This window comes from Gopherus evgoodei, chromosome 2 (genome assembly GCF_007399415.2).
Source record: "Gopherus evgoodei ecotype Sinaloan lineage chromosome 2, rGopEvg1_v1.p, whole genome shotgun sequence".
NCBI lineage: Eukaryota > Metazoa > Chordata > Testudines > Testudinidae > Gopherus > Gopherus evgoodei.
In genome coordinates this window covers 76360614-76388331 of record NC_044323.1, presented here as the reverse complement: position 1 = coordinate 76388331, position 27718 = coordinate 76360614, and the positions used below count along the sequence as shown (strand labels likewise).

At 41.1% G+C, this 27718-nt stretch overlaps 1 protein-coding gene across 2 annotated transcripts in view; it reads left to right on the top strand.

Annotated features, from left to right (window-relative positions):
• Positions 1–27718, top strand: part of DYNC1LI1 (dynein cytoplasmic 1 light intermediate chain 1) — a 52874-nt gene extending 25156 nt beyond the window's left edge. For both annotated transcript variants that reach the window (XM_030551015.1, XM_030551016.1), the window contains exons 5-13: positions 6298–6467; positions 8984–9077; positions 11311–11446; positions 11929–12040; positions 20008–20067; positions 20178–20222; positions 21140–21260; positions 21800–21958; positions 25378–27718. In XM_030551015.1, the coding sequence (XP_030406875.1) occupies positions 6298–6467; positions 8984–9077; positions 11311–11446; positions 11929–12040; positions 20008–20067; positions 20178–20222; positions 21140–21260; positions 21800–21958; positions 25378–25490 (1010 nt within the window). In that variant the 3' untranslated portion in view covers positions 25491–27718. The remainder of the gene's footprint in view (positions 1–6297; positions 6468–8983; positions 9078–11310; positions 11447–11928; positions 12041–20007; positions 20068–20177; positions 20223–21139; positions 21261–21799; positions 21959–25377) is intronic.

The window sequence follows — 27718 nt, the reverse complement described above, 5'->3', positions numbered from 1 at the left end:
TTTGCAGCGCTGGTTGTTACAGCTGTATTAGTACAGCTGTATAGGGCCAGCGCTGCATAGTGGCCGCACTTACAGCAACCAGCGCTGCAAGTGGTGTTAGATGTGGCTACACTGCAGCGCTGTTGGGCGGCTTCAAGGGGGGTTCGGGGAACGCGAGAGCAAACCGGGGAAGGAGACCAGCTTCGCCGCGGTTTGCTCTCGCGTTCCCCGAACCCCCCTGCAAACCGCAGGGAAGGAGACCTGCTTGCACGGGGGTTCAGGGAACGTGAGAGCAAACCGGGGAAGGAGACCAGCTTCGCCGCGGTTTGCTCCCGCGTTCCCCGAACCACCCCTGCAAACTGCAGGGAAGGAGACCTGCTTGCTTGGGGATTCGGGGAACGCGAGAGCAAACCGCAGGGAAGGAGACCAGCTTCGCCGCGGTTTGCTCTCGCGTTCCCCGAACTCCCCTGCAAACCGCAGGGAAGGAGACCTGCTTGCTCGGGGATTCGGGGAACGCGAGAGCAAACCGCAGGGAAGGAGACCTGCTTGCTCGGGGATTCGGGGAACACGAGAGCAAACCGCAGGGAAGGAGACCTGCTTGCACGGGGGTTTGGGGAACGCGAGAGCAAACCGGGGAAGGAGACCAGCTTCGCCGCGGTTTGCTCTCGCGTTCCCCGAACCCCCCTGCAAACCGCAGGGAAGGAGACCTGCTTGCTCGGGGATTCGGGGAACGCGAGAGCAAACCGCAGGGAAGGAGACCTGCTTGCTCGGGGGTTCGGGGAACGCGAGAGCAAACCGGGGAAGGAGACCAGCTTCGCCGCGGTTTGCTCTCGCGTTCCCCGAACCCCCTGCAAACCGCAGGGAAGGAGACCTGCTTGCTCGGGGGTTCGGGGAACGCGAGAGCAAACCGGGGAAGGAGACCTGCTTGATTACCAGAGGCTTCCTCAGGTATGCTGGGATACCTGCTTATTCCACGGAGGTCAAGAAAAGCGCTGGTAAGTGTCTACAGTTGATTACCAGCACTGGATCACCAGCGCTGGATCCTCTACACCCGAGACAAAACGGGAGTACGGCCAGCGCTGCAAACAGGGAGTTGCAGCGCTGGTGATGCCCTGCAGATGTGTACACCTCCTAAGTTGCAGCGCTGTAACCTCCTCACCAGCGCTGCAACTTTGTGATGTAGACAAGCCCTGAGAGACCTTGCCTGTAACTTCAGGGGACACAGAGGGAATTGTGGGCAGGCATTTGAGGACTATCAGCACTTGACTGATTAGGTTGAATCCTCATTGCAAAGTGGGTGGGTTATGAGCTCAAGTGAAAACCTCACTTGGATTTTAGCCTATCTTCCCAGATGAGCCACCATATTTGAGTGAGAGGATTTTATATAGACAGGAGGATGGTTTGGGGCAAGACTTGAGTAGGAGTCTGACTTTGCATGAAGATACACCCTAAGAACTTCACAGCAGAGCAGCTTTCTTTCAGGCTCTGAGAGTAGGAGAAAGGCTAGCTCATTTTGGAGATGAGGCTTGGGAGGCCAATGAGCCCTTGAAATGCTTTCACACAGAAAAAAGTTGCATGCTGGGCTCAAAGTACAATGGTGTAAAGCTTCAGCAAGTTGCTGTTTATAAAATATATATATTGTGCTTGCATGGCAAGTAAGGAATTGAGTAAACTTTTACTATGCAGCCTTCATTATGTCCCTTTGATCATATTTATTATTGTAGTCTTTAATTACCTGGTCATACATAATTTCTCAAGAGTCATTTGTTATGTGCATGTACTCTACTATATACCTTACAGTCCATGAAATTCATTTACATGAAAAACACGCTGTAATCAATACTTATGATATACAATAAATGAATCATAAAAATCTAGAACTGGAAAGGACTTCAGTAAACCATCTAGCCAAGCCACCCCCATACTGATATAGGCCATCCCTGACTGGTGTTTGTCTAATATTTTCTTTAAAACCTTTTATGACATGGATTCCACAACATCCCTTGGAAGCCTATTCCAATATTTAACTATCCCTATATGTGTTTTCCTAATATCTAACCTAAATCTCCCTTGTTGCAGATTAAGCCAATTGTTACTTGTCCTACCTTCTGTTCTCCGTGTCCAGTGTTGATCACTATCCTCTTCATAACCGCTCTGAACATATTTGAAGACTATCATCAGGTTCTTCCTTCAGTCTTCTTTTCTCAAGACTATTTTTTTAACCTTTTTCTCATAAATCAGATTTTCTAAACCCTTTATCACTTTTGTTGCCCTCCTCTGGACTCTCCAGTTTGTCCACCTCTTTCCTACAGAGTGGTGCATGAAGTTGCACACACTACTCCAGATGAGGCTTCACCAGTGCCAAGTAAAGTGGTACAGTTACCTCCTATGTCTTTCTTGTGTGGGAGGGATAGCTCAGTGGTTTGAGCATTGGCCTGCTAAACCCAGGGTTGAGAGTTCAATCCTTGAGGTGGCCACTTAGGGATCTGGGGCAAAAATCAGTACTTGGTCCTGCTAGTGAAAGCAGGGGGCTGGACTTGATGACCTTTCAAGGTCCCTTCCAGTTCTAAGAGATTGATATATCTCCTAGAAACTGTTACCAAAATGTCAGGTCCGCCTAGCTGAGAGTCAATGACAGCCAGACAGGGATAAGGAAAGGTGGCTTTATTCTGCAGAAGAAAGGAGAGCCTTGTACCTTGGTACAAAAAACTGTCTCATACAAATTTCACAAACTTTTTATACACATTCAGACAAAGACCCTTGCCGTGTTAACACTTGACTGGTGGTTGCCAGATCTCCTACTTCTACAACCTGCTCAGCAAAAATGGGCTAAGAACCAGCTTCAACTGCCTCAAAACTGATAAGGGGAGACAGTTCAAAAGTTCAGGCTACTGTGTATGTGAGGCTTCTGCTTCCCCCTACTGGCTGCTTGTAAGCTGTTAAGGGGGGCTACCAGTAACATTCACATCCAATTGTTATTAAGACTCTCCTGTTAATATATTGCAGAATGATACTAAACTTTTTTTGCAACTGAATCACATTATTTTTTGACTCTTATTCAGTTTGTGATCCGCTGTTTCCCCCAGATCCATTTGAGTGGTACTACTGCCTAGCCAGTTATCCCGCATTTTGTATTTGTGCATTTGATATTTTTTTCCTAAGTGAAACGCTTTGCATTTGTCTTTACTGAATTTCATCTTGTTGATTTAGGACCAATTCTCCAATTTGTCAGTCATTTTGAATTCTAACCCTGTCCTCCAAAGTGCTTTCAACCCCTCCCACCTTGGTGTAATCTCCAGATTTTATAAACCTACTCTCTACTCCATTAATCAAGTTATTAAGGGACCCCACTAGATACATCCGCCCCAGTTTGACAGCAAACAATTGATAACTACTTTGAGTATGGTCTTTCAATCGGTAGTGCTCCCACCTTGCAGTAATTTCATCTAGACAACATTTCCCTAGTTTGCCTATGAAAGTTCATGTTAGGATTATGTCAAAAGCCTTACTAAAATCAAGATATGACATCTACTGCTTACCCTTATCCAGTAACCCTGTCAAAGAAGGAAATTACGGTGCTTTGGCATGTTTGGCTCTTGATAAATCCATGCAGACTGTTCATTATAACCTTATTCTCTAGCTGCTTACAAACTGATTGTTTAATAATGTATTCCAGTATCTTTCCAAGTATTGTGAAACTAGGCTGACTGGTCTAAAACTTGTGGATTCTTTTGTTCTCCTTTTTAATGTACTATATTTGCCCTTCCTCAGTCTTCTGGGACCTTACCTATCTTCCATGAGTTCTCAATGATAATAGCTAATGGTTCTGAGATTGCTTTAGCCAGTTAATTCCTTAAGTACCCAAGAGCGAATTTCATCAGGGCCTACTGAGTTGAATACATCTAACTTATCTAAATATTCTTTAACATCTTACTGTATTCTGGCTTATGTTCCTTCCTACTTGTTAATGTAGTGTTAAGCATCTAGTCACAGTTAACCTTTTTAGTGAAGACTGAAACCAAATAGGCATTTAACACCTCAGCCTTCTTGATATTATCCATAATTAGCTCTCCTTTTCTGCTAAATATTGGACCTACACTTTCCGTCATCTTTTGCTTGGTCCTGATATGGTACCTTATCTTGTTGCCTTTTATGTCCCTTGATAGGTGTAACTCATTTTGTGCCTTTGCCTTTCTGATTTTGTCCCTATGTGCTTCTGCTATTCTATTTTATTCATCCTTTTATAATTTGTTAATGTTCCTATTTTTTGTAGGATTCCCTTTTGATTTTCGGGTCATTAGAGCTCCTGGTGGAATCAAATTGATCTTTTATTATTCTTCCTATTTTTCCTTCTCATTGGGACAGTTTGCTGTTGTGCTTTTAATATTATCTCATTGAGAAACTGCCAGCTCTCCTGAAGTCCTTTTTTTTCCTCTCAGTATTCTTCCTATGGGACCCTACCTACCAATTCTCCGAGTTTGTTAAAGTTCACTTTTTTGAAGTCTATATTCCTTATTCTGCTGCTCTGACAGTTTTCTTAGAATCATGAAATCATCATTTCATGATCACTTTCACCTAAATTCCCTTCTAACTTCAGATTAACAGCCAGTGCTTCCCTGTTACTCAGAATCAAGTGTAAAATGGGTTTCCCCTAGCTACTTCCTCCACCTTCTGAAATAAGAAGTTGACTCCAATGTATTTCAGTAACTCATAGGAAATTTTGTTTTGCCATATTACTGTACCAACAGATATCTGGGTAGATAAAGTCCCCTGTTACTAACCAGGTCTTGTGTTTTGGGTATGTGCTACTTGTTCTAGAAATGCCTCATCCATGTCTTCCTCCTGATGTCTATACCCCTACCATGATGTTGCCCCTAGTTTCCCCTTTTATCTTCATCCAGAGAATTTTAATGTAATTGACTACTATGTTATTCAAAGAATATGAATAACATAAGCTCATAGTTGTGAATTATAATGTCCTGCTGTACCAGCAAATTTTCATGATATTAATCTCATAATTAACCATCTTGCTGTCTGAAATGCAGCTAAAGCAGGCTGTGTGACTATGAAAAGAAAACGTGTTTACACAATTAGTATAATACATATATGCATATATGTACAGAAATGAAAAAAGTTTGTCTAGGGTTGTAGAAAATATGGTGTATTTGAGGAATAAAATGTGGTTATGTAATTAGACTATTGCATGTGTGCAGGAGGGTAGAATTAAGGTTACAGCCTTATGGTGTGATCACTTCCTAACTTTGGAATGCTTAGTCATGCCGCCTTAAGCTTTTCTTAATGTTTTAAGTGAAATTTATATTGCTAAAATTCAATCTCTACATACAATTCTTATCTTTTTATCTATCACTATTCTGCCTGTTCCCTAGTCATTGTTCTCTGTACCATAGTGAACTTTACAAAAAGGAGTTTCAATAGTAGTTTAGTAGAAGTTCTGTGTACTTTGTTAATCCATGCAGTTTGTAATTCACACAAATAATATGGTCTGGTTTAGGCTTTCAGATATAATAGAAAAATTCTGTAGTGACACTCCTTCCTACTATAGTGTTAAAATATTCAGGGCATAATGTTAAACACTATAGTGGCCAAAATAAAATGAAATTACTTTGTGGTCTGTCGGGTGAGGGGTTGTTCACTTTACCAATTGACAACATATAGTTATTCTATAGTTAGTGGAAATTAGTGACGTATTACTGTCTTACTGTGGTATATTCCCTTCTATTTTTGTTGCTTGTTACTGTGTATTTGTAAAAATTTGGATGACTATTCCTGATTTTAGTTTCACTGGCACAATACAACAGCTAGGCAGATTGTCTACAGTGAATACTGCTGCTTCTGCTAATCATAATTCTCACTGTTGCTATCCACCTTCATCTGCTTATATCCACTCTGTCTCATGTTATACTTTAAATAATGTATGCCTCAAAGAGCAGAACTTACCTTTTTCATTTGGATGTGTAGTGCCTTTTGCAGTGGGAAACTGAGACCTCTAAACGCTTCCACTGTAGAATCTAAACAATAGTTGGATTTATAGTGTCCTGCATATTGACAGTGCTCTTATAATTCTTTAGTAGACTTAATGTCTTGCTGTACATTTCTTTCCAGTCATGGATGTATCGGATACTAGATTTACTAGTATTCTTCTGCACTGTACAGGCCAAACATTACTGGTAGCGTTTCATGCGCTTTTTTGAGCTTTTTAAACATGAACAAACACTGTGTACTGTACAGTAAGTGGATTTTGTCAGTGGGAATAGTTATTGCTGCCGTTAAAGATTAATGGTTTTTCTTTCATTTCAGTGGTAAGAGATTTCCAGGAATATATAGAACCAGGAGAGGATTTTCCAGCTTCTCCACAGAGAAGAAATACATCAATACAGGAAGACAAAGATGACAGTGTGATTTTGCCGTTGGGTGCAGATACGCTAACATGTAACTTAGGCATTCCAGTAGTAGTAGTTTGCACAAAGGTTTGTTTCAAATTTTAGAATTGTTTTTGCATATTTTACTTTAGAAGTGTGCTTCTGGTTATGGATGGCTGGCAATATTTGGCTCTTCTAAACTGAAGAAAGCACTCTAGATTATAAATAACTTGTTTTTTCCCTGATAAAAATTTTTAAAAGCTACTTTTTGTGGAGCCTAGGCATTTTTCTCCCTTGAAATGAATTAAAACGTTTCTGAATGTCAATGCTAGTAAACAAATACTAGACATGAGGTGCTATTGTTTGTATTCTTTTACTTCAGCTGTGTTCAAAACATAATGGCACTTCTGGGAGGAGAGTCAATTTTACTATCTAGAAAGTTGAAATAAGGGTAAAATCATGTAAATGTTCGGAGGCTACTTAGCATAGGATTGCAAATCAAGCATCCTAAAGTAAGGAAATACCAAATTTTAAGTTTTCCCTGAAGTTTTAGGAATTGATTTATTTTTATGTCCTCAGGTTAGGTGTGGAAGATGTAACTAAAAGCAGCTGACAGTACTTGATCACAGGCAGGTCATCAATTTATAAATAAAAATACGTTACCATCTTTATCATCCTAATTCTAGTGAATCTTTTGAAGATTGATTTAATCAAGCAAAATGAGCATAGTGTTCAAAGACATTGGTATCAAGAGCAGAACCAAACGTTGCAAATAAAAAACAAACAAAAAAAAAAAACAAATTCTGAGCTATATCAAAATCATTATCCCCTGAGACTGATTCATGCTCGTGGTGCAGCTGTTAGCCAAGCAGTTTTTCACCTTTGTGTGTGTGTGTGTGTGTGTGTGTGTGTGCGCATACGCACGCACGCGCAGACCAGAAGTTTAATTTTTATTTAATTAGTAATTGGCTCACTTCTGCTAACAGAAGCAGCTCTGTGATGTATCTAGGCTTTCCAAAATAAATCTGACATGGCTACAGAAAATGCCGTCGCCACCAGCACATCTACAGCCTGATCTGGGTTTCTTTAAAACAAATTACACAAATACAATTTCATCTTTTGGGTAGGATTTTCCTATCTTGCTGAATTTTTTAAAATTGACTTGGCACATGAAAATGAAGCCATGTACATATTTTAACATACTCTGACCTCCCTCTTATAAATGGAGAGTATTGCAAAAAAATTGAGTTGAGTTCTTTGGTTAGCAGTTTAGGTGTTTCTGCATTATATTTCCCATTTTTTAGGATTCTTCTGATAATCTCTTCTCCTTAACTTTTTCATAAGTAGTTGGGTCACCCACCTTCTTAACAAGGTGGATTTGGGTATGGTTCTCTTGGGATCTGTTTCCTTTTGGCCCTTCAATGGTCATCGACGTAAGCAAGCTGTATTTTCAGTGTGTCCTCTCTCAGGGAATGAGGGAATAAGCTTGTTGTCATACTATTACTGTCACTTCACCACTTGGCTAGTGCTTTCACTTTTTTAGTCAAAACCCTGTTTTTCTTGTGGTGTGGTTTTTTTGTTGTTGCAGAGCTAGATAGGATTTTTGTATGTCTAGGTGTTTCGATGGCTCTGATACCACAATAGCTAAACCCACTGCAGAGAGTACCATTTTTTGATTTCAGCATAGGTGCAGTCCTCCGCTGTGTGATTCTTAGAGCCCTGCAAATCCGGGGCTATCTGCTTTATATCCATGGACCGTTTCTGTAAATAGCGCAGATGCGGATACAAATTTTGTATCTGCGCAGGGCTCTGACGGTAAGAGCTGGGCAGGCAGCTGTGAGGAACCATGTCGTGGACCCTCCACCTGCCCTGGGAGTCTGAGGAGGCAGGGACACAAGCCGGGGGCTGATTGGGCCCCCTGCCTAGGCTCGGTGGGGGGACCCAGGCTCCCCACAGCTGCCAGCGCAGCTTTCCCCAACCCAGCTCCAGCCAGGGTGGGCGGCTCTCATAGTCACAGCCCGGCCATGGTAAGAGCTGGGCGGGCAGCTGTGGGGAGCCACGGCAGACACGACAGCTGCCCTGCCAAGCAGCTCCGCAAGTCATCCCCCACCCCAGCCAGGCCAGTGTGGAGCCCAGCTGGGGAGCCACAGCGAACCTTCCACCTGCCCATGGAGAGGGGGAGGGTGAAGCCTGAGAGCAGCCCCTGGCTTTGTCCCTGTCTGGCCGAGGGCAGGTGGAGAGTCTGCGACTCTGTGCAGCCTCCCCACAACTGCTCTGGTGGCTCTCCCCAGCCCAGCTCCAACCAAGAGGAGGGAATGGCTATTGGAGCTGTAGCCTGGCCATAGTGTAGAGCCCTGCAAATCCGCAGATGCGGATACACGTTTTTGTATCTGTATAGGGCTCTAGTGAGTCTTTCACTGCATCTGAAAAACTTGCAGTTCTTACCATTCCGTAGCCAGTTGTAACTCCCTACCTTTAGTGCTGGTTATAATGCTGCCTGTGTCAGCTGTAGGTTCAAAAATGTGTTCCTTAGTTGGTTAAGTTTCTTGATAATTTTTTTTCTTTTCCCATCTGCTAATTGGAGGATGCAATATTGCTTGTCTGTCTGTTTTTTAACTTGACAGTGTGATGCCATTAGTGTCCTGGAAAAAGAACATGACTACAGAGATGAACACTTTGACTTCATTCAGTCACATATCCGACGGTTTTGTTTACAGTGTATCCTTTCAAGGTTGAAATGTGTAATAATGGCATATCTGTAATCCTTATAAAATGTGACAAACTTGTATGGCTTGAACACAACTATTCTAGGAACTAGCCTGAGTTCACTACTGAGTGACTGGCTTAACTGAACTGAGGTCCCTAGGTAAGATTCTAGGCCATGTCAGGTTTAATCTTCTTTATACTGTCAAGTGTTGTGGATATTTTCTTTTTCTTTTTCTTTTTTTTAAATGGTCCAGTGTACCCTCTTGTCCATGGTTTCCTAGATTTTCCTTCACCAACCCTTTCATAATAAAATGCTGAATAGTTGTCCTAAAACTGAGTTTAAGATGTTCCCTGAAATAGCCTACCAACAGCAAGATAATTTTTCACTTCAATTTACATTTGAGTATACTTCAAGTACACTTGATTATAAGGCATGTAATCATTTTGGCCTGACTATTGGACCAGTCTTTTGCAATACTGAATAGTTCTCCAAGACTTTTTGAATATTAAAGATGTAGAAAAAATGCGTAACTTTACCTGGAAGTATGAGCTGGCATTGCCTACTTTTAGAGGCATGTGGATATAGAGTTCATGCTCAAGCTGACTGTCAGCGTTTTTCTTAAGTTCCCAAAATTGTTCCAGCACAAATGGGAACATTACAGTAGAACCTCAGAGTTACCAACTGACCAGTCAACCACACACCTCCTTTGGAATAAGAAGTATGCTATCAGGCAGCGGCAGAGACTCCCTCCCCGCAAAAGAAACGTAAATACAGTACTGTGTTAAACATAAACTAAAAAAATAAAGGGAAAGCAGTATTTTTCTTATTCATAGTAAAAGTTTCAAAGCTGTATGAAGTCAATGTTCAGTTGTAAACTTTTGGAAGAGCAACCATAATGTTTTTTTCGGAGTTACGAACAACCTCCATTCCCGAGGTGTTCGTAACTCTGAGGTTCAACTGTACTATACACCATTTTATCCTTAGTCATCTAATCTTGCAAAGAGCAGGTCTAGAGGACATTTAAAATTCCAGCAGCTTGTCCACACTATTTTACCAGCTTTGGCGCTTCAGTGAAGGGCAATGTTAAGAAAGGTAATGTAGACAAGATCATAGAGAAGTTATCATTTGTGGATAAACAATAGTTCAAGAACTTGAGGCCCCAGTCAGGATTGGCACAATGCCTGTCCCAAACCGTTTATAATTTAAGACCCCCATCCTCCAGTTGGGATCTATGCCAGCAGAGCAAATTGCTGAATTGACACCCAATACAATGCAAATGGATATAACCAAAAAGGTGAAGGAGGATATTAAGTGATAGTATACTGTTACATAAATTAGCTCCTATGTGTACAGCTTGAGGTTTTTTAAATATAGAATATAAATCTATCTAATAGGTATTAGAAATCCCACTGGATATCTTCCTAATCATTATGAAAAAGAAAAGTTACAAGTTGAACTACATATACTGAAAAGTACCCTTTACCTTTTTTGGAGATGTTCAGCTTCTAATATCCAAGTTTCAATTGTTTTAAGTTTGCCAGACCCTCTTAAGAGTCCCACAAACTTCCAATATTTCATGATGCTGTAGAGCACTTAGAAAAAACAAAGCACTGTAAGTGTTAAACATTTTTCTTAATATTTGTTACATAATTTAAAGACTGATATATAACTATTTAGAGAAATGTCATAATTAAAAACTTAAAAGACTCTGAAAGAACAATACCATCTTAAGGTCGTATTGGTGTTGGCAGGTAGTTTTAGGCACATCAACTAACTATGCACATCTGTGTTGGCATTATACTCACCTCTTGTAGGGAAACGTATAACTTCATTTTATATGGTACAACTCTGCTCCTTTGCTTTAAAAAGAAATTATAGGAGGCTTTAAGAGGTCTTTGGCAATAAATGCAGTACTTTTGAGATGACCAACTTTGATAGTTTACCATTAATGTTGTGCTAGCATTGTGGGCTTTTCTTTGGGGAGTGGGAAGAGCCTGTTGCCATAAAAGCTTACATCATACAACTGACTCACTGAGTAGAGGTATTTATTTTGCCTGGCTTTTTCAGTCACTAAATGAGCTTATACAATTAAGGTTAGTTTCAAATAGAAATTTTCTTTGAATAGTTCCAGCAGTTATAAAGTTTGCTTTTGGAAACAATGAGCTGTGTTCTAAAAAGATTAGTTGTAAACTTAATTGTTTGCGCTAATAAAACTCCTGATTTTCTTTTAACAAATGTGTTCAGATGGTGCAGCGCTTATTTACACTTCAGTAAAGGAAAACAAAAATATCGATTTAGTGTATAGATATATTGTCCAGAAATTATATGGATTTCCTTTCAATGTGTCTGCTGCTGTTGTGGAAAAAGATGCAGTATTTATGTAAGTTTATCTTTATTATTAAATATTCATGCATGTATACATTTGTATTTACACAGTATAGTGTGTATAAGAAGTAGTGGTTCTATAAAGCTATTTCCATTTTGTTTCAACATTAACATTCACTAAATTTCTGTGTTTGTGTTACAAATTCACCATAAGAACAGGTTTGGGTTTTTCTGGATTGCTAGTTAATGGGTGAGCAGTCACTGTTGTTTTGAAAGAGGAATTGTCAAGCCAATTTTTAAAGTGGTATGTTCCACCAGGAGAAAATCACTTCTCCAATATGTTACACTGAGCAAAATAAAAATACTTCATACAGCTGACGCTGCTAACCACTGGCTGCTGTAGAGGAAGGGAGTTATTAAAACTGTTTTGGCTTTCAACAATGGTAATCTTTATCCACAGGTTGATATTTGGTGTTAGGGAACAACCAAGTGAGTATTTAAATTTGAAGATCAATGTCTGTATTTGTTTACCTTAAGTCCTGCAGGATGGGATAATGACAAGAAGATAGGAATATTACATGAAAACTTTCAGACACTAAAAGCAGATGACAGTTTTGAAGATATCATAACAAAACCACCTGTCAGAAAGGTAATTTGATTTCAGTAGGTTTCAAAGGAAACCTATTTTGTTAACCTGTAGGAATATAACACACATTGCAACCCTGCCATACTTTAGAGCATTTCTTCCTTCCCTTGGTTGGCTACCCCATGCCTATTAACCATAAGACTTTTGTTTATTTTCCGGTTACCTTCCTTATGTGAGTTCTCCAGTTTGCTTTTTGCTTCCTCTTGAAAGCCACCAGAAACTAGCTCTCATTACTTACTGTTTGTGTTATAGTTAGTTGCTGTCCAACATGGAAAGAAAGAAACAAATGAGTGTTGCTGTATGTAGCACACTACTCCCCTCAATATCTGACTTATTTTGCTCAATCTGAGCAGCAGGGGTGAAAGTAATTTACAGGACTTGCTGGTGCTACTGGAGTCCTGAGGAGGCGTGGCCTCATCTGGAAGAGGTGTGGCCTCAACCAGAAGAGGTGGTGCCTCTCAAGATTTAAAGGCCCTGGGGCACCGGCTGTGGCTGGGAGCCCCAGGACCTTTAAATCAACCTGGGGCTCTCAGCTGCAGAGGTGTCTAGGAGCCCCCGGGGCTCCGGCTGCAACGGAGCTCTGGGCCCTTTAAATCCCCACCGCAGCTCCGGCAGGGTGCTGGTTCCAACAGTAGCTTTGGAAGAGGCATAAACATCTAACTCAAACTGTTCATGATGGGTTGTATTCTTATGCCTCTGCCTTCATGGAGGTGACTTGAACTGGATCTGTAGACAATCCTCTGGGTAATGGATGTGGTGAAAATGAAGGAAGAGCCTTCCAGGTAGGATATGTGTCCTAGGTTCAGACATAGTTAAGCTAAACTGAGCCTTGTGTATGCAGATTTCTTAATTCTAGCTCTCTAAAGAGAGAATACAGGCTTGCTGTTTGCTCTCCTCAATCACTGGTGTTTCTTCTCCATTACTTAAAGGGTTTATTTATTTCCTCCAACAAAGAAATGCATTTGTAGATATTTTTTTCCACTCCTCTTCTCCCTGTTGCCATTATTCTCTATAGAACGTTCTTCAGAAGAAAGGAAAACTTGATGAAAATTCAAAAACACAATCTAAAGCCCCTCCCCCCCATTTCATTCTTACAAGAAAGCCTCTTAAAATGTCTGGGATTACCTGGTAAAATAGCTATCAAAAACCTTTCTGTTCTCTTCACCTATAGAAAAAGATACAGGGGGCAAAATCATTTAGCCATTGAGGCATCTGGAACCAAACTAAATCAGGCTGCAATGCCCTAGGTGTCTGTTACTGACCTCATAATCTCAAATTATAAACTCAGTAATGAGTCAGTAATAGCTGGTGTCTTCCCTTCTTCCCCAAAAGCATAATCTATAACAGCAGTCTGCTCCAAATGCTAACGCATCCTTGGCTTATTGATTTAAGACCCACATTATAGAAACACTGAAGATGTAAATAGAAAGCTTCTTGATTTAGTTGCTTCTCAGTTAGTGAGACAAAGTGGGTGAGGTAATATCTTTTATTGGACCAACTCCTGTTGGTGAGAGAGACAAGCTTTTGATTTTATTCAGATCTCTTTATTCCTTACTCTGAAGGAATGTCTACATTGCAGTTAAAAACCCCTGGCTGGCCCATGCCAGCTGACTCTGGCTATCAGGGCTCGGGCTATGGGGCTGTTTAATTACAGGGCAGACCTCTGTGCTCTAAGATACTGCAAGATAGGAGGATCCCAGAGATTGGACTACAACCTGAGCAGGAAAGTCTGCACTGCAGGTAAACAGCCCCGCAGCCTGAGCCTGGGTCAGCTGCAAGTGTCTAGTTGCAGTGTAGACATACCAAGAGTGTCACAACTAAATACAAGATGGAATAGATTGTTCTTCTTTCAGAGCTTGTTCATATCAGTTCCAATCAAGTGTGCGCACATGCGGTAGCCAGAAGATTATTCCTTTACCAGTATCCGTCAGGTCAGTCCGGGTGCTCCCTGGAGTGGTGCCATCATGGCGCTAAATATAGGGCTGTACCGACTCACCACCACCTCAGTTCCTTCTTACTGCCAGTGACGATTAGCTGGAATTTCCATTTGCTCTTGTCATGGCAAGCGCATTTGGCAGTCTGTATATAGTTTTCATTAGTTCTCATTAGTTCTGTAGTTAGTGTTAAGTAGTTAATAGGTACTTTACTTAAGTTTCCTTTGGAGGGGTTTGCCTTCCAGCACTATCCCGGCACTAGGACATGCCGCTGTCTCCTGGCTTCAAAGCCTGTGAGGTCTGCAGCAAGTGTATGCCCAGAAGCGATCCTTACGCTTTGTGTTTGAAGTTTTTCGGGGAGAGCAATCAAAAGGATCGCTGTAGGATCTGCAGGGGATATTGCCACAGGACACTGAAAGATAGAGATCAGTGCCTGAGGATACTACTAACAGAAGCAGCACTCTGGCCCCAGTCCAACCCTGGGCTGGCGTACTAAGTACCAAGTACCTCCTCACCAGTATGCAGTGCCCCAGGCCACACTACTTTGGCCTCACTGCCAGAGACAGTCGCGTTGACTCCTCCCCCCATGGAAGGGCGGTTGAGTCTGGACACTTCTCGCTTGCTAAGGCCGAGCCGACAACTTCACCTCCCGTTGACCCCGGAGGCGTTTGAGGCAGCACTGGACCTGCTCCAGCTCACGGCACTGTTTTCCCTGGCTAGACAGGAGAGGTTGCCAACACCCGTTGCTCACCCAGGACCGTCAAGGGGAAAGCCCATAATGATGTCCCAGTGATCTCCATCCCTGGTGCACTGCTCCCTGGTACCAAACAGGGTCAGCAGCCTCGTTGATCCCCAAGCCCTCAGCGCAGACCCTGGGTGCCTCAAAGTACTGCTCCTCTGTGGTCCACAAGTAGATGGTCCAGGTCATCACGAGACCGGCACCCTTACCCAGCACTGTGGCCCACGCAGTGGCAACCCCCAGCACAGTGGCCCTTTTGGACTCACTGGGCCTTTCACCAAGGCCAAGGGTCACGTTCCAGGGTGGCATCGGTGGCCTCATCCACTTTTATACTGCCTCCAGCATGGTTGGCATCAGCAGGATCAGGGGTAGCTCCATTGCTTCCTCACACCACCATCCCAATTCCTTCTTCTGCCTATGTGGTGCAACACTCCAGGCTCAGACTCTGGCCTCTCCAATCATGGTTAACCTCGGTGTATTGGCCAGCTTGGGACAGTTTGGACAGGGTCATGACTCTGCCTTTCCCGGTCTTCGACTCTCTCCAGTGGTGGCTCAACCCGCACGTAGTGTGTGCAAGGGTTCCCTTCACCAGTCTTCAGCTGTCCCTCTTGCTAATGATGGATGCGTCAGCCCTTGGTCTGGGGAGGACATCTGAGAGACCTCAGGACACAAGACCTCTAGTCTCAGGCGGAACTTGCTCTCCGCATCAGTGTCAGCTGAGAGCAGTGCATCTTGCATGCCAGACTTTGAGCCCACTTGACAGAGAGATGTGTATCATCATGATTGACAACACCACAATCAACAAATGGGGGTGCATGCTCTTCTCCCCTGTGTCAGGAAGCCCTCGCACGGTGGGACTTTTGTTTTAGCTCATTTGATACACCTGCAAGCATCGTACCTCCCAGGAGTATAGAACAAGTTAACCATCTCAGCAGGCAGGTCTTTTCATGGCTACAAGTGGTCCCTCTGACTGGACATCACGAACTCCATTTTCCAATGGTGGGGCTTTCCCCAGATGGACCTGTTCATCAGATGACGCAACAAGAAGTGCCAACAATTTTGCTCCTTCCTGAATCACAGACTGGGCGGCATCACAGACACTTTCCTCCTCCCATGGAGAGGCCATCTTCTCTACACGTTCCCGACCATCCCTCTCTTGAGCACCTTGTGAACGATACGGAGGGAAGAGACTTCAGTGATATTGATAGCTCCAGCCCGGCCCCACCAACACTGGCACACACCTCTCCTGGAAATGTCCATGGAAGCCCCAGTTACCTTGCCGTGCCTCCCGGACTTAATAACTCAGGATCACGGCCATCTCCAGCACCTGAACCTTGAGTTGTTGCACCTCACGGCGTGAAAGCACCGTGGCTGAACCCCATGGAGCTCTCCTGCTTGGACCTGGTTAAACAAGTCCTCCTTGACAGTAGGAAACCCTCCACCACAGCTACCTACTTTGCAAACGGGAAGAGATTCTCATTCTGGTCAGCGCAGCATCACTCATCCCCAACACTTGTCTCTATACCACTCATACTGGACTACCTTCTCCATCTCAAGCTGCAGGGACTGGCCATCTTGTCAGTAGGAGTTCACTTGGTTCCTATCTTTGCCTTCCATTCAGCTTCAGAGGGCCAGTCAGTGTTTGCCAACCCTATGGTCAGCTCCTGAAAGGTCTCGACAGGCTATATCTGCACGTCCAGCCACCAACTTCGACTTGGAACCTCAATCTGGTCCTTTCCAAATTGACAGCGATTCAGAGGGTGGACCCATCAATGTGTTCCCCGCTCTACTTGTCATACAAGGTGGTGTTTCTGGTAGTGATAACCTCAGCCAGGAAGTATCTGAGCTCAAGGCCCTAACATCAGAGCTGCCTTGCACTATATTCTGTAAGGACAAGGTTCAGCTCAGGCCGCATCCAACTTTTTCTCCTGAAGGTTGTCTCCCAGTTTCACATCAACTAGGACATCTTCCTTCCAGTGTTCTATCCTAAGCCGTACTCAAGAGGCAGAGAGCAGAGGCTTTGCTCATAAGATATCTGCAGAGCGCTAGCCTTTTACATTGAAAGAACGAAACAGTTTAGGAAGACCATTCAACTTATTTGTGGCCATGGCAAACAGGATGAAGGGTCTTCCATTCTCCTCCTAGCAAATTTCCTTATGGATCACTTCATGCATCTGTGAATACTATAACCTGGCAAAAGTGCCTGCCCTTCTGCTCACAGCACACTCCACTAGGGCACAGGCTTCTTCAGCAGCGTTCCTGGCACAAGTCTCGACCCAGGAAATATGTAGAGCGGCGACATGGTCCTCCATAAGTTTTCACTGCACGTTATGCAATTACCCACCAGGCTAGAGATGATGTGGCCTTCGGTAGAGCAGTGCTCCAGTCAGTGGACAACTCCAACCTCGCCTCCTGAATTTAGGCTTGGGAGTCACCTGATTCAAATTGACATGAACAGGCACTTGAAGAAAAGGTTATTCACCTTCTCGTAACTGTTCTTCGAGGTGTGGTGTTCACGTCCATTCCAATACCAACCCACCTACCCCTCTGTTGGAGTAGCCAGCAAGAAGGACCTGAGAGGGTGGCAGGTTGGTTGGGCCCTATACTGAGCACATGATGGTGCCACTCCAGGGGGTGCCCAGATCAACCCAATGGATACTGCTAAGGAGAAAATCTTCTGGCTGCCATGCGCATGGACACACATCTGATTTAGAATGGACTTGAACAACAGTTACGAGAAGGTGAGTAACTTTTTTTTTTTTAGCATAAGTAGTTAACACATTTCTAGGGATCATTCAAAGTAAAATAGCCTGTTAACACCCCTCCATTACATTTCCATTATAGATCTTCACTGGAGTTTGATGCTTTGCTTTGCCAAACTATAGCAGTTAAACCATTAGGGTTGCTGCTATACTCAAAGAAACATAAATCTCTTATGCTTAGATTCAGATTCAGACTTTAAGACCAGAAGGGACCATTATGATCATGTCTGACCTCCTGCACACTGCAGGCCACAGAACCTCAACCGCCCACTCCTATAATAGACTCCTAACATCTGGCTGAGTTGCTGGAGTCCTCAAATCACGGTTTAAAGACTTAAAGTTTCAGAGAATCCACCCTTTACTCTACTTGAAACCAGCAAGTGACCCATGCACCATGCTGCAGAGGAAGGCAAACCCTCCCCACCTCCCAGGCCTCTGTCAATCTTACTTGGGGGAAAATTCCTTCAGTTAGACCCTAAGCTGATTGGCGACCCCCACCATGCAGACACCTGGGAAAGAATTCGCTGTAGTAATCCAGAACCCTCCCCATCCAGTGTCCCATCTCCAGCGGAAAAAATATATAAACGGGTACATCTTTAGTTCCCAAATGGGACTAAACATTATAGGTCAACATTTTCATTATAATATGCCCCCAAAATAGTTTACTAACTCAGAACTTTTTTTCAGAAGCAGGCAAATTGAATGGACCACATACAATGTAATAAAATGCAACATTAAAACATTTAATTTAGGTAGGCGCGGCTTGTGCATTTTTGCCATTGTGCCAGTGTTTACGAAACAGTGTTAAGAAATCACAGCCTCAAATAATTTCAAATACGTATGTGGTATACCTGCACCCACTATTTAAGAGGTTGGAAAAATTCGTGAAGTTTATTAACCTTTTCCCTCACTCCTTTTTAAATTTCTTTTTGTTCAGTTTTTATGAGCTGTAGCTATAAATGCAGCTGGAAGCCCAGCTACTATATTTAACGGAAAAGCTGAGGCAACTTGACTTCTTTCAGACTTAGCTTCTAATTTCTAATAGGAAAATCCAACTAGGAATGTTAAATCAATTTTAATTTCATATTTTATCAAATTTAAAATTGGAAAGGCTTCAGAGACTACTGGATACATCTTTGACTACAAGCTTCCATTCAGACATCAGATGGAAGCATTGTATTTAAGTGTCTTCCTCTATCACTGCAGTCACAACACTTTAAAGACGCCTACACTTACATCTAACTTCTGCTCTTTTGCAAAGCTAAATTGCATTGATTTGAGTTAAATTCAGGATGTACTAACTCTCAGCAAACCTGAGTGTTTAAAATGCCTTTATAAATTTCTTATGAATTAAAAAAAATCTTAACTCTTCCCTATTTCCTATTTTCTGTAGTAGAAACACATGGTTTTAAACAGTATTTAACACTAAAGTAGGCAAATAAAACCAGGAATTAAACAAGAAGATAAATCTATATTGGATGTGCAACATATATAGCAACTTTCTGTGCTTAGTACATTTTATAAATACTTCTGCCTTCATTATTCAAGGAGATGCCATAAGCAAAAGACAAATAAGCAGAGAGGGGAACTGAAGACTAGTACTTCTACTTCTCACTTAATGAAGCTGATATTTTAGGATTATGCTGCAACTTCCCACTTCATGAGCTACTTACAAATACTTAATGAGAAAAGTGACACTCTAATCTGCACAATCTTGGAGAAGCCAAGATATGTAGTAGTAGTATAATATACCAGGGGCTTAAAAAAATAATTCACTTGTTTCTACATGTATATAGACTTCAGGCCTGATTCCCAGTAAAAATTTTATTTCCTTTGACACCATTTGTAGTGAGGAAGGGTGATTTTGTGATTGAGGCATAGAACTGGGACTCAGGATTTCTGGGTTCAATTTCCAGCTCTACTATCAATGTCATGTGATCTTGAGAAGGTCACATCTGTTTTGTTTTCCCTCTGTAAAACAGATATTTTCCTAGATCACAAGGTGGTTGTGAGGATAAATTTTTTGTTTATGAGGCTCTCGGAAGGTAAAGTGCGGTGGCATATCAGTACCTAGATAGTCCCCAGACGTACTCTGAGCTTCTTCAGGCTAAATTAAATTTTCAAGATCTTTGAACAGTCTGAGAACTACATCGCTTGATGATCATGCCCTGTAAACTGAACACTTTTGTACTAAGTATGTAACAATGCCTTCCACAGAGCATGTCTAATCTGTGTTGTAATTAAAATGTTAACAAAATAAAACACTTAATGTCTCTTGCTTTAAAAATAAATGCTGAGGTAAAAACATTCAGCTGGCAGCATGTGAAGATAGTTACCTTATGATCACTCACATTGTGTTAACAATTAGAAAATGTGTAAAGCACCAGCACAGCTTTAGGTTGAAGACCATGTTGTCTTGAGTCATTTTGTGCCTTTTTTGTGCCTCTTCATATTAATCTATAAATAGAAAAAGATGACCTCTAGTTTTTAAATGACATCATTCACAACCGTATTAAAATGTTTTTTATATTGCAGTTTGTGCATGAAAAAGAAATAATAGCAGAAGATGATCAAGTGTTTCTTATGAAGCAGCAGGTAGTTACTTTGCATTTAGTTTCATTTAAACATGTGGTGTTCGATTAAATTTATTTTTGAGCTTGTTACAGTAAATGCAAACAGTAATGTCTAAATATTTTATTTTCCAGTCTCTATTAGCGAAACAGCCACCTACTGCAGCTGGAAGGCCAGTGGTTAGTAACAAAGATTTTAAATACTAAAACTGAAAATCACGCATTCCTCGGTTTTGATTAATACAATAGCATGTTTGGGTGAGAAGACGGCTGACTTTTAAGAGCATTTCTGATCTACAAGCTTTTTCTTATGCGTTTCTACAGTTTTCTTATTGCTGTAAAAATACTTAAGCCCAGAATGAAATTGAACTCCAAAGTGTGCACACTTGTGTATACATGTGTATACCTACATTTTAGATGGATTTCTGGAACTAGTATATAAAATGCTCAGTAGTGTAACTCCTTGTTACTTGTTTAAGTTCTAATTTAGAAAAAATTACAAGACAGCTCTTGTAACCTTTTTTCAGGTGACAAGCAACTACTCAGTAATATGACCTATTAAGTTGCTTTTGTGAGGCAATGAAAGTAATAAGTTTTCCACACAGTTTACTTTTGATAAAAAATTGTTCTTTCCACCATATTTGCCACAACTTGCCTCATACTACGGAGAGCTTAGTGTAGCTTCTCCATGAACTAGGGAATGCAGTTTCCCAAACAACTAGAGCTTTAGTACTCTCTCATCAGGGTGAAGTACCCACCCTCTGTAGTGCCTCCAGTTGTTGGACTGCGGTTCTTAGTTGCAATACTGTTTTTTTTCCGTTAACTTTCAAGTGCTTTGTTAATGCATTATACATACACATTTTTACAGAAGTCAGTATCTCACGGCATTTCATGACTTCTTATTTAAAACGGATTAATTTTTTGCAACAAGTATTCCATTAAATTACATGATCAGTATTAAATGTACCTTTTAAAAAAAAAAGTGGAAAACATAGCAAAATGTAATTAAATAGTTCTGCTTGTCTAGATTAATAGATTATTTCTGGAAATTGAGTACACAAAATAGTTTGAATATTCAATCTTCTACTTTTGTGTAGGATGCTTCGCCAAGAGTTCCCGGAGGCTCCCCTAGGACACCAAACAGATCAGTAACATCCAACGTGGCCAGTGTCACACCTATCCCTACTGGCTCAAAAAAAATTGATCCTAATATGAAAGGTATATTTCTTGTGCAGGAAAAATGTAGGAATAAGTGAGCTATTCTTACTTGAAATACTTTTGTATTTGTTTATACTGACCTAATATATGTAAGAGACAAAGGTGGATGAGGTAATACTGGGGAGGCATTTTAGTATCCAAGGCTGTTTACATGGTTTGGACAAAGTGTTATTGAATATAAAGTTATGTGTGAGGATAAAAAAGAGCTTGTCAATGTGTTTGGAATGGATTTCTGGACTTTGTCCATTGTCTTATAGATATTTGAGACAGGCTGCAAGCAATCTATCTCATCTCGTATTTAGCTTGAATGCTTTGGTTTCCTTCTCCAAACCTGAAGAAGAGCTCAGTGAAGCTTGAAACCTTGTACCTTCCACCAACAGAATTTGGTTCAATAAAAAATATTACCTCACCCACCTTTGTCTTTCTCATATCCTGGGATAAACCCAGTACTACAACACTGCAAACAACTGTGTAGTCAGCATTTATTTGGAAAATGTTGTTTTTCGTATATAAAATACCTTTCTACTTTTTTGATGTAGCTGGAGCCACAAGCGAAGGCGTCCTAGCTAACTTCTTCAACAGTTTGCTGAGTAAAAAAACCGGTTCCCCAGGCGGTCCTGGCGTTGGCGGTGGCAGCCCTGGAGGAGGGGGCAGTGGAGGTGGTGGCAGCAATTTACCACCATCAGCAAAAAAGTCAGGTATGATTAATCATAAAACATCACTGGAAATTTCATTTGTGCAAGGAATATCTTTAATCTAGCATGCAATATTTGTTAAAATGCAGTTAGAAATGTGACAAGATAAGTAATACAACTTGAATGTGTACAGCATTATCCATGGCTCAATGACGTAAAATCTGAGAGGCTGACAATGGTAAGCCAAGATGAGATCATAGTAGATCTTAATGTGGGAGGATGTTATGGGTGTATTGTGAGCCTCTAAGCTTTTTTTGGGGGAAATCGTATTGTATTAATATCTAACTGAAATTTATTAATATCCTGTTCCTTACCTGTTAGCCCTTAGTATTGTGCAGCTCTGAGGTTTTTGATCTTCCATCTGCTGTTTTCCAATATTTGTGTGCTAGAATCAGAGCATTTGTGGGGAGAACAAATACAGACCCAGAGACTCTCTTGCATTCCTGCAGGGGAATAATGAGGATAAGTAATATGAATGCCCATCTATTAAGTCCTCTCTCTTGTTCCTCATCACCTGGATTTCTCCCCCCTATTAGGGAAGGTGAAGAGAGCAAAAAGGCCCTTCTGGGTAATAGCTGCATGAGCCTGTGGTGTTAGAAAATAAAGGAAGCATGATAGCTATATTCATCCCCACTTAGCATGCCTGTAACACACCTAGCATGCGCACATAAGTGCTCCCAGTGGTCTTAAACAGGCTCTTACTACTGCATTTTTATTCTTTTCACCCACCTGTTGTCCTTTAAGATTCTAAGCTTTTTGGAGCATGGGCTCTTTTGATGTTTGTACAGCACTTAATACAATGGAGGTCCACCTGCTTGGAACTTCTAGGTACCACTGTAATAGCCCTACTCTTCCTGTTCTCAGAATGCTAGGATTTTCAAGAACTCTGGGCTTCATGTACTTGCCTGGCCACCATGTGAACCTGCCTCGATGATCCATTAAGGCCTGCATCACAACTGAAAATACTCTTTCCTGGGCTGATTCCAGAGAGTACAAGGGGGAAAGATTCAGAATGGGCACAGAGATTTCATCAATAGCTTCTGCATGGTTTGGGAATCCTAGTTGTTTAAATTCCTCAGTGATCACTGATCATTGGCTGCCTAGATCACACAACTCTCACTATGAAGCATTGTTGTGCAAATCTACATGACATCATGGTCTTCCTGACTCCAATCTGAGGCCATAATGATCAGGAATTATCTGGAGTAGCCAGTTTCCCTAGGGATGTTTTTTCTTCCACTGAGTGATACTTTTGTCCTTGTTAAAGTGAGCACATCGCAGAGTTACAGAAATTTTTCCTCAGTCTTAAGTTACAGAGCGACAGAGACATGCTGATCCTATCTTTAATTATCACACTTGTAATAGTACAGACCCCAAAGTGTTACTTTTACTGATACACATCTTAAAGAACTGCACAGAGCCAGAATCTTCAGGGGTAGAAGGTAAATGATGGTTGCGGCATAAATTGTCAGCTGTTGGTCTTATGCTCTGGCCCTCAGCAGATATGTCAGAACACCCTCCATCTAATCACTGCAGCTGCCTCATGACTACTTTAGAAAAGTTGCAGCAGAAACCTTTATTGCTGAATACAGAATGAGAGCCTAGCTAAACCTGTCACTATGGACTGCAAACTCCATTACCCAGCACTAGATATGTGGGCTACAAGGAGGATTACCACACTGCCTTCAGTTCTACTGTATGCATATACAATTCTGCCATCTTATCCATATGCATTACAATACAACTTTGTGATACCCACTTTGGGAGAGTGGATGGGAATTCAGAGAATCTTCAACCCAATCAAGAAGAACTGGTGAATAGAAGCACAAAGGATCTCCAGCCTGTATTTGAAGAGGGGAGCAGTATCCATGTGGAGGGTGTGTGATGAAGTTGGACTGTTAATGTTTCCTGAGAATACTATGTGGGTGCCTCAGTTTGTGGCCGACACTCTGTCTCCTGGCAACTAATGGCCTAGGCTCTTCCCCCCTGAAAGGGGTTGCTAAAGGTGTGGGAGAACAAAGAAGTCAGGTGATCTCCTGGCCCAGGAAAGAAACTCAGCAGAGAAGGAGATGATGGAAGGGGTTTCAGTTTTGAAGCTAACTGAGGATGAGAAGTGACTGCAGACCTGGGTGTCTGGCTCGCTGCCCCCCAGGATGGACCCGACAGAGGGGTCCTGTTCTCTGTACCCGCAAGCTGTTTTAGACCGTGTTCCTGTCATCTAATAAACCTCTTTTTTTACTGGCTGGCTAAGAGTCACGTCTGACTGTGAAGTGGGGGTACGTGCATGACCTTCTGGCTTCTCCAGGACCCTGCCTGGGCGGACTCGCTGTGGGAAGCACACGGAAGGGCAGAGGATGCTGAATGCTCCAAGGTCAGAACCAGGAAGGTGAAGCCGTGTGAGCTTCTTGCCCTGAAAACAGTCTGCTCCAAGGGAGAGGATGCTCCCCGAAGTCCTGACTGGCTTTGTTTTTGGAGCAGTTCCAAAGCATCGCCCGGGGACTCTGTGACAGGGTGTTTTCCGATTCATATGCAAAGACTAGTCATAGACTTCTTCTGGGGAGGAAATTTCACAGATCTTTAATAACTGAAAAGATCTGGTCTGCTTTCTAAGCTCAGTCGGCTAAGACCTGTTCAGGATCTATGATCCTTGAAATAAGAATTTTCATGTAAACATAGATAAAATGATCCTATTTCCCCCATGCCTGTGTCAAGGGAGGTAAGGCAATTAGGAATGTGAAGAGAGTTTGTTTTTTCTGTTGGTAATTTGTACAGTCAGTCACTTGATTCATTATGAAATGTACTCAAGAGATCAAATAATCAGTATCAGTCAAGTTGATTATTTTCTAATGCCAAAGTTGATTTCAGCTTTGCAAAGTGTTTAAAGGGTACTTAGAATAAGTGAATAGGTTTATAGAAAGACATAGGCCAATTCTGGCCATGTAACTGTTTTGAAATATAAATCAGTGTATTGCTGTGTGCTTAATACATATTAATATGTGGTGTGAATAATACATACTGATAATGTGAGCCCAACGTTTATTATTGGTCAATACTTCCTAGAAATTTTAGGAGATGAGACATTTATCATTTGTTAGGATTTCATAGGATTTGCTTTCCACATACAGTGCAAGACTTTGAGAGAACTATGGTAAAAATGGCTTGTTAACCAAACAGTAGGGTAACCTACACATCTAAAATTGCTACAAACTAAATATGTTCTCCATTTTACTATATCTTTACTCTAGTGTATGTGCAGTTTGTAAATGTGACGTGCATGAAACAACTTCTTCAATATTGTATTAAAGCAGGAAAACTTAACTTTTTTTTTTTAATGGATGTTATTACAAAATAACATAGTTGTGGGAAAACAAGACCTTTCATTTTTAAGCATGACCATGTGTTGTGTGCTTTTTTTTGTACAGGCCAGAAGCCAGTATTGACTGATGTTCAGGCAGAATTGGATAGAATTTCACGAAAACCTGAAATGGTCTCTCCCACAACACCTACATCCCCCACAGAAGGTGAAGCTTCTTGAAGACACCAAATAAAGCAATTTATTCAGTTTTCTGGGATAATTTAAACTTGCCTCTGCCTCTTCCTTCAGTGACTGGAACTAGACAGCTGAAACACTTTTTTGGAGAAGGACAAACAGTTGATGTCTTGATTTCATGTGTTGCCCAGCTTTACAAAAGGGAGCTAATACAGATGGAAAACTATACCACACCATATAGGACTACTGTTCACGGTGCAACTTAAAAATTAACTAATTCCTGGATTTTGTTGAAAAGTTGGTGTAATTGTGTAAAATGGCACATATGTCCACTTAATCATATAATGTTAAAGGCTGCTTAAAGAGTTGGAAAATGATATGTAGCATGGGCACTTAATGTATATTGATCTCCCAACCTATTATAGTTGAATTTAATACAGGTTAACCTTTGAGGGATAGAACTACTAGTTTTGCTGGAAGAGAGGATAATCATTTTTTATAATTTTGTGCCCCAACAATAAACTAACCTGATTAAAATTCAACACTTCATGTAGAATATGACAGCAAACCTGTCTGATCTCCACTTGAGATTTTATACTGCATCAAAAACTTGGGCAAACTTTCATTCCAGCATATAAGACTTTAAAATATTGGCCAATTTGATAACTTCAGACACTGAATAAACTATTTGTGTAAAGAAAAAAGCAGAGGTTAACTTAATAAAAAATGTACAGATTATCAGTATCCAGATTTTTTCTGTATATATGGCTCAGCCTTAACCATCCCCCTTTTTGTTTCCCAAATTAGTTATGGTTTTAAATCAGACATTAAAACTGTGATCAGTTAATAAAGTATTATCTGCATTCAGATATAAATACATTCATTGCATTCTCTTGTATTAAAATGTATATTAGCTAATCAAAATATTTAGTGTTTCACTCTTGAAGATTAGGTACTTTAAATGTTCCTCCCTCTTATCTTTCACCCTTCTGTGAATAATAGTATGGCCCAGGTTTAAGCTTCCCTAAAACGTGGTAGTTCTGGAAGAAACAGATGTGGGTCTGCTACTCATACAATACAGCATTGTACTAATGTTCCTACGTGCAAAACTTTGATCATCAGATTTCGGGAATTTAGTCTTTTTAGTTTAAAAGCCCACTAGATATACCAAGCATCCTACTGATGATTTTTTAGTGCACTTTGTGGAATCATGTCAAAAGTTAGCATTTTATTGGTTATTTCAGCTTTCGGTACACAGTATTTGAGAAACACTTAAGATCATAAACATAATGTGAGAAGTCTCCCACCGAAGCTCATGGTATACTGAAATTAGAACAACTTTCAAAGCTTATCCTGAGTATTTTTATGAACACTTCTTAAATAGGTGTACAAGTTTTTGACTACAACAGTGGGTATAATATACACAAGTTCCCTAATTTACTAACTGGAAATCTGCTAAGTGTTAGGAGAAAACATTAATATCCATAATTTTTATTCTGGGTATGGTATTATATTTGATATTGCTGTTTAAATTCCTACTTTTGATACAGATTTTTTTCTGATTCCCTGAAAAATTAATGTTCTTGAGACTAACATACTCGAATATTTTGCTTTTGTTAGCTTTGATTTTATTGCTTGCTCTTCAGGGAACTTTTTTAAAATATTGGCTGCTTATCAATGCTAAAAATCTGAGACTAGCTGTCTTATCTAAACAAATCTATTGAATTATTTTAAACATGGGCTCTCATTAGATTTATTCCTGATCAGATTATTCAAAAGTACAACAATGTTAAAATGTTGCCCTTGCAACCAATAATAATGGTCCAATTCTCCTGACCAAATATGTGAACTGCTGAGGAATAACTGTATAGAATATATACATGAAGAAGGAAATGGTTTCTAATCACAGATGCATTGCATGCATCACTGTTCCTTGAACAATTCACTACTGTGCTTACACATGTACAGTAATTTAACATAGTAATTTAAAATGTGCATGACAGCTCTTATCCTGCTGATGAGCTCACTAGTGTTTCCTATCTAAATTCTAGTGGCACACCATACTAACATTAAAAGGCAGAAATTTAAGATTTTAGCATGTTTAAATTGCAAAACTATTTTTGTTCTGTTTTAGTTTTTGCAAAGAAGATACTTTCAGTTTCTAAACTCTTCAGTTCTGTTCATTTGAGCATATCTGATATCCAAGTAAAGGCCCTTTGTGAAGTTGGACAAATGTCTCAAAAGAGTTCAATAAACATCTATTACACGGTTTA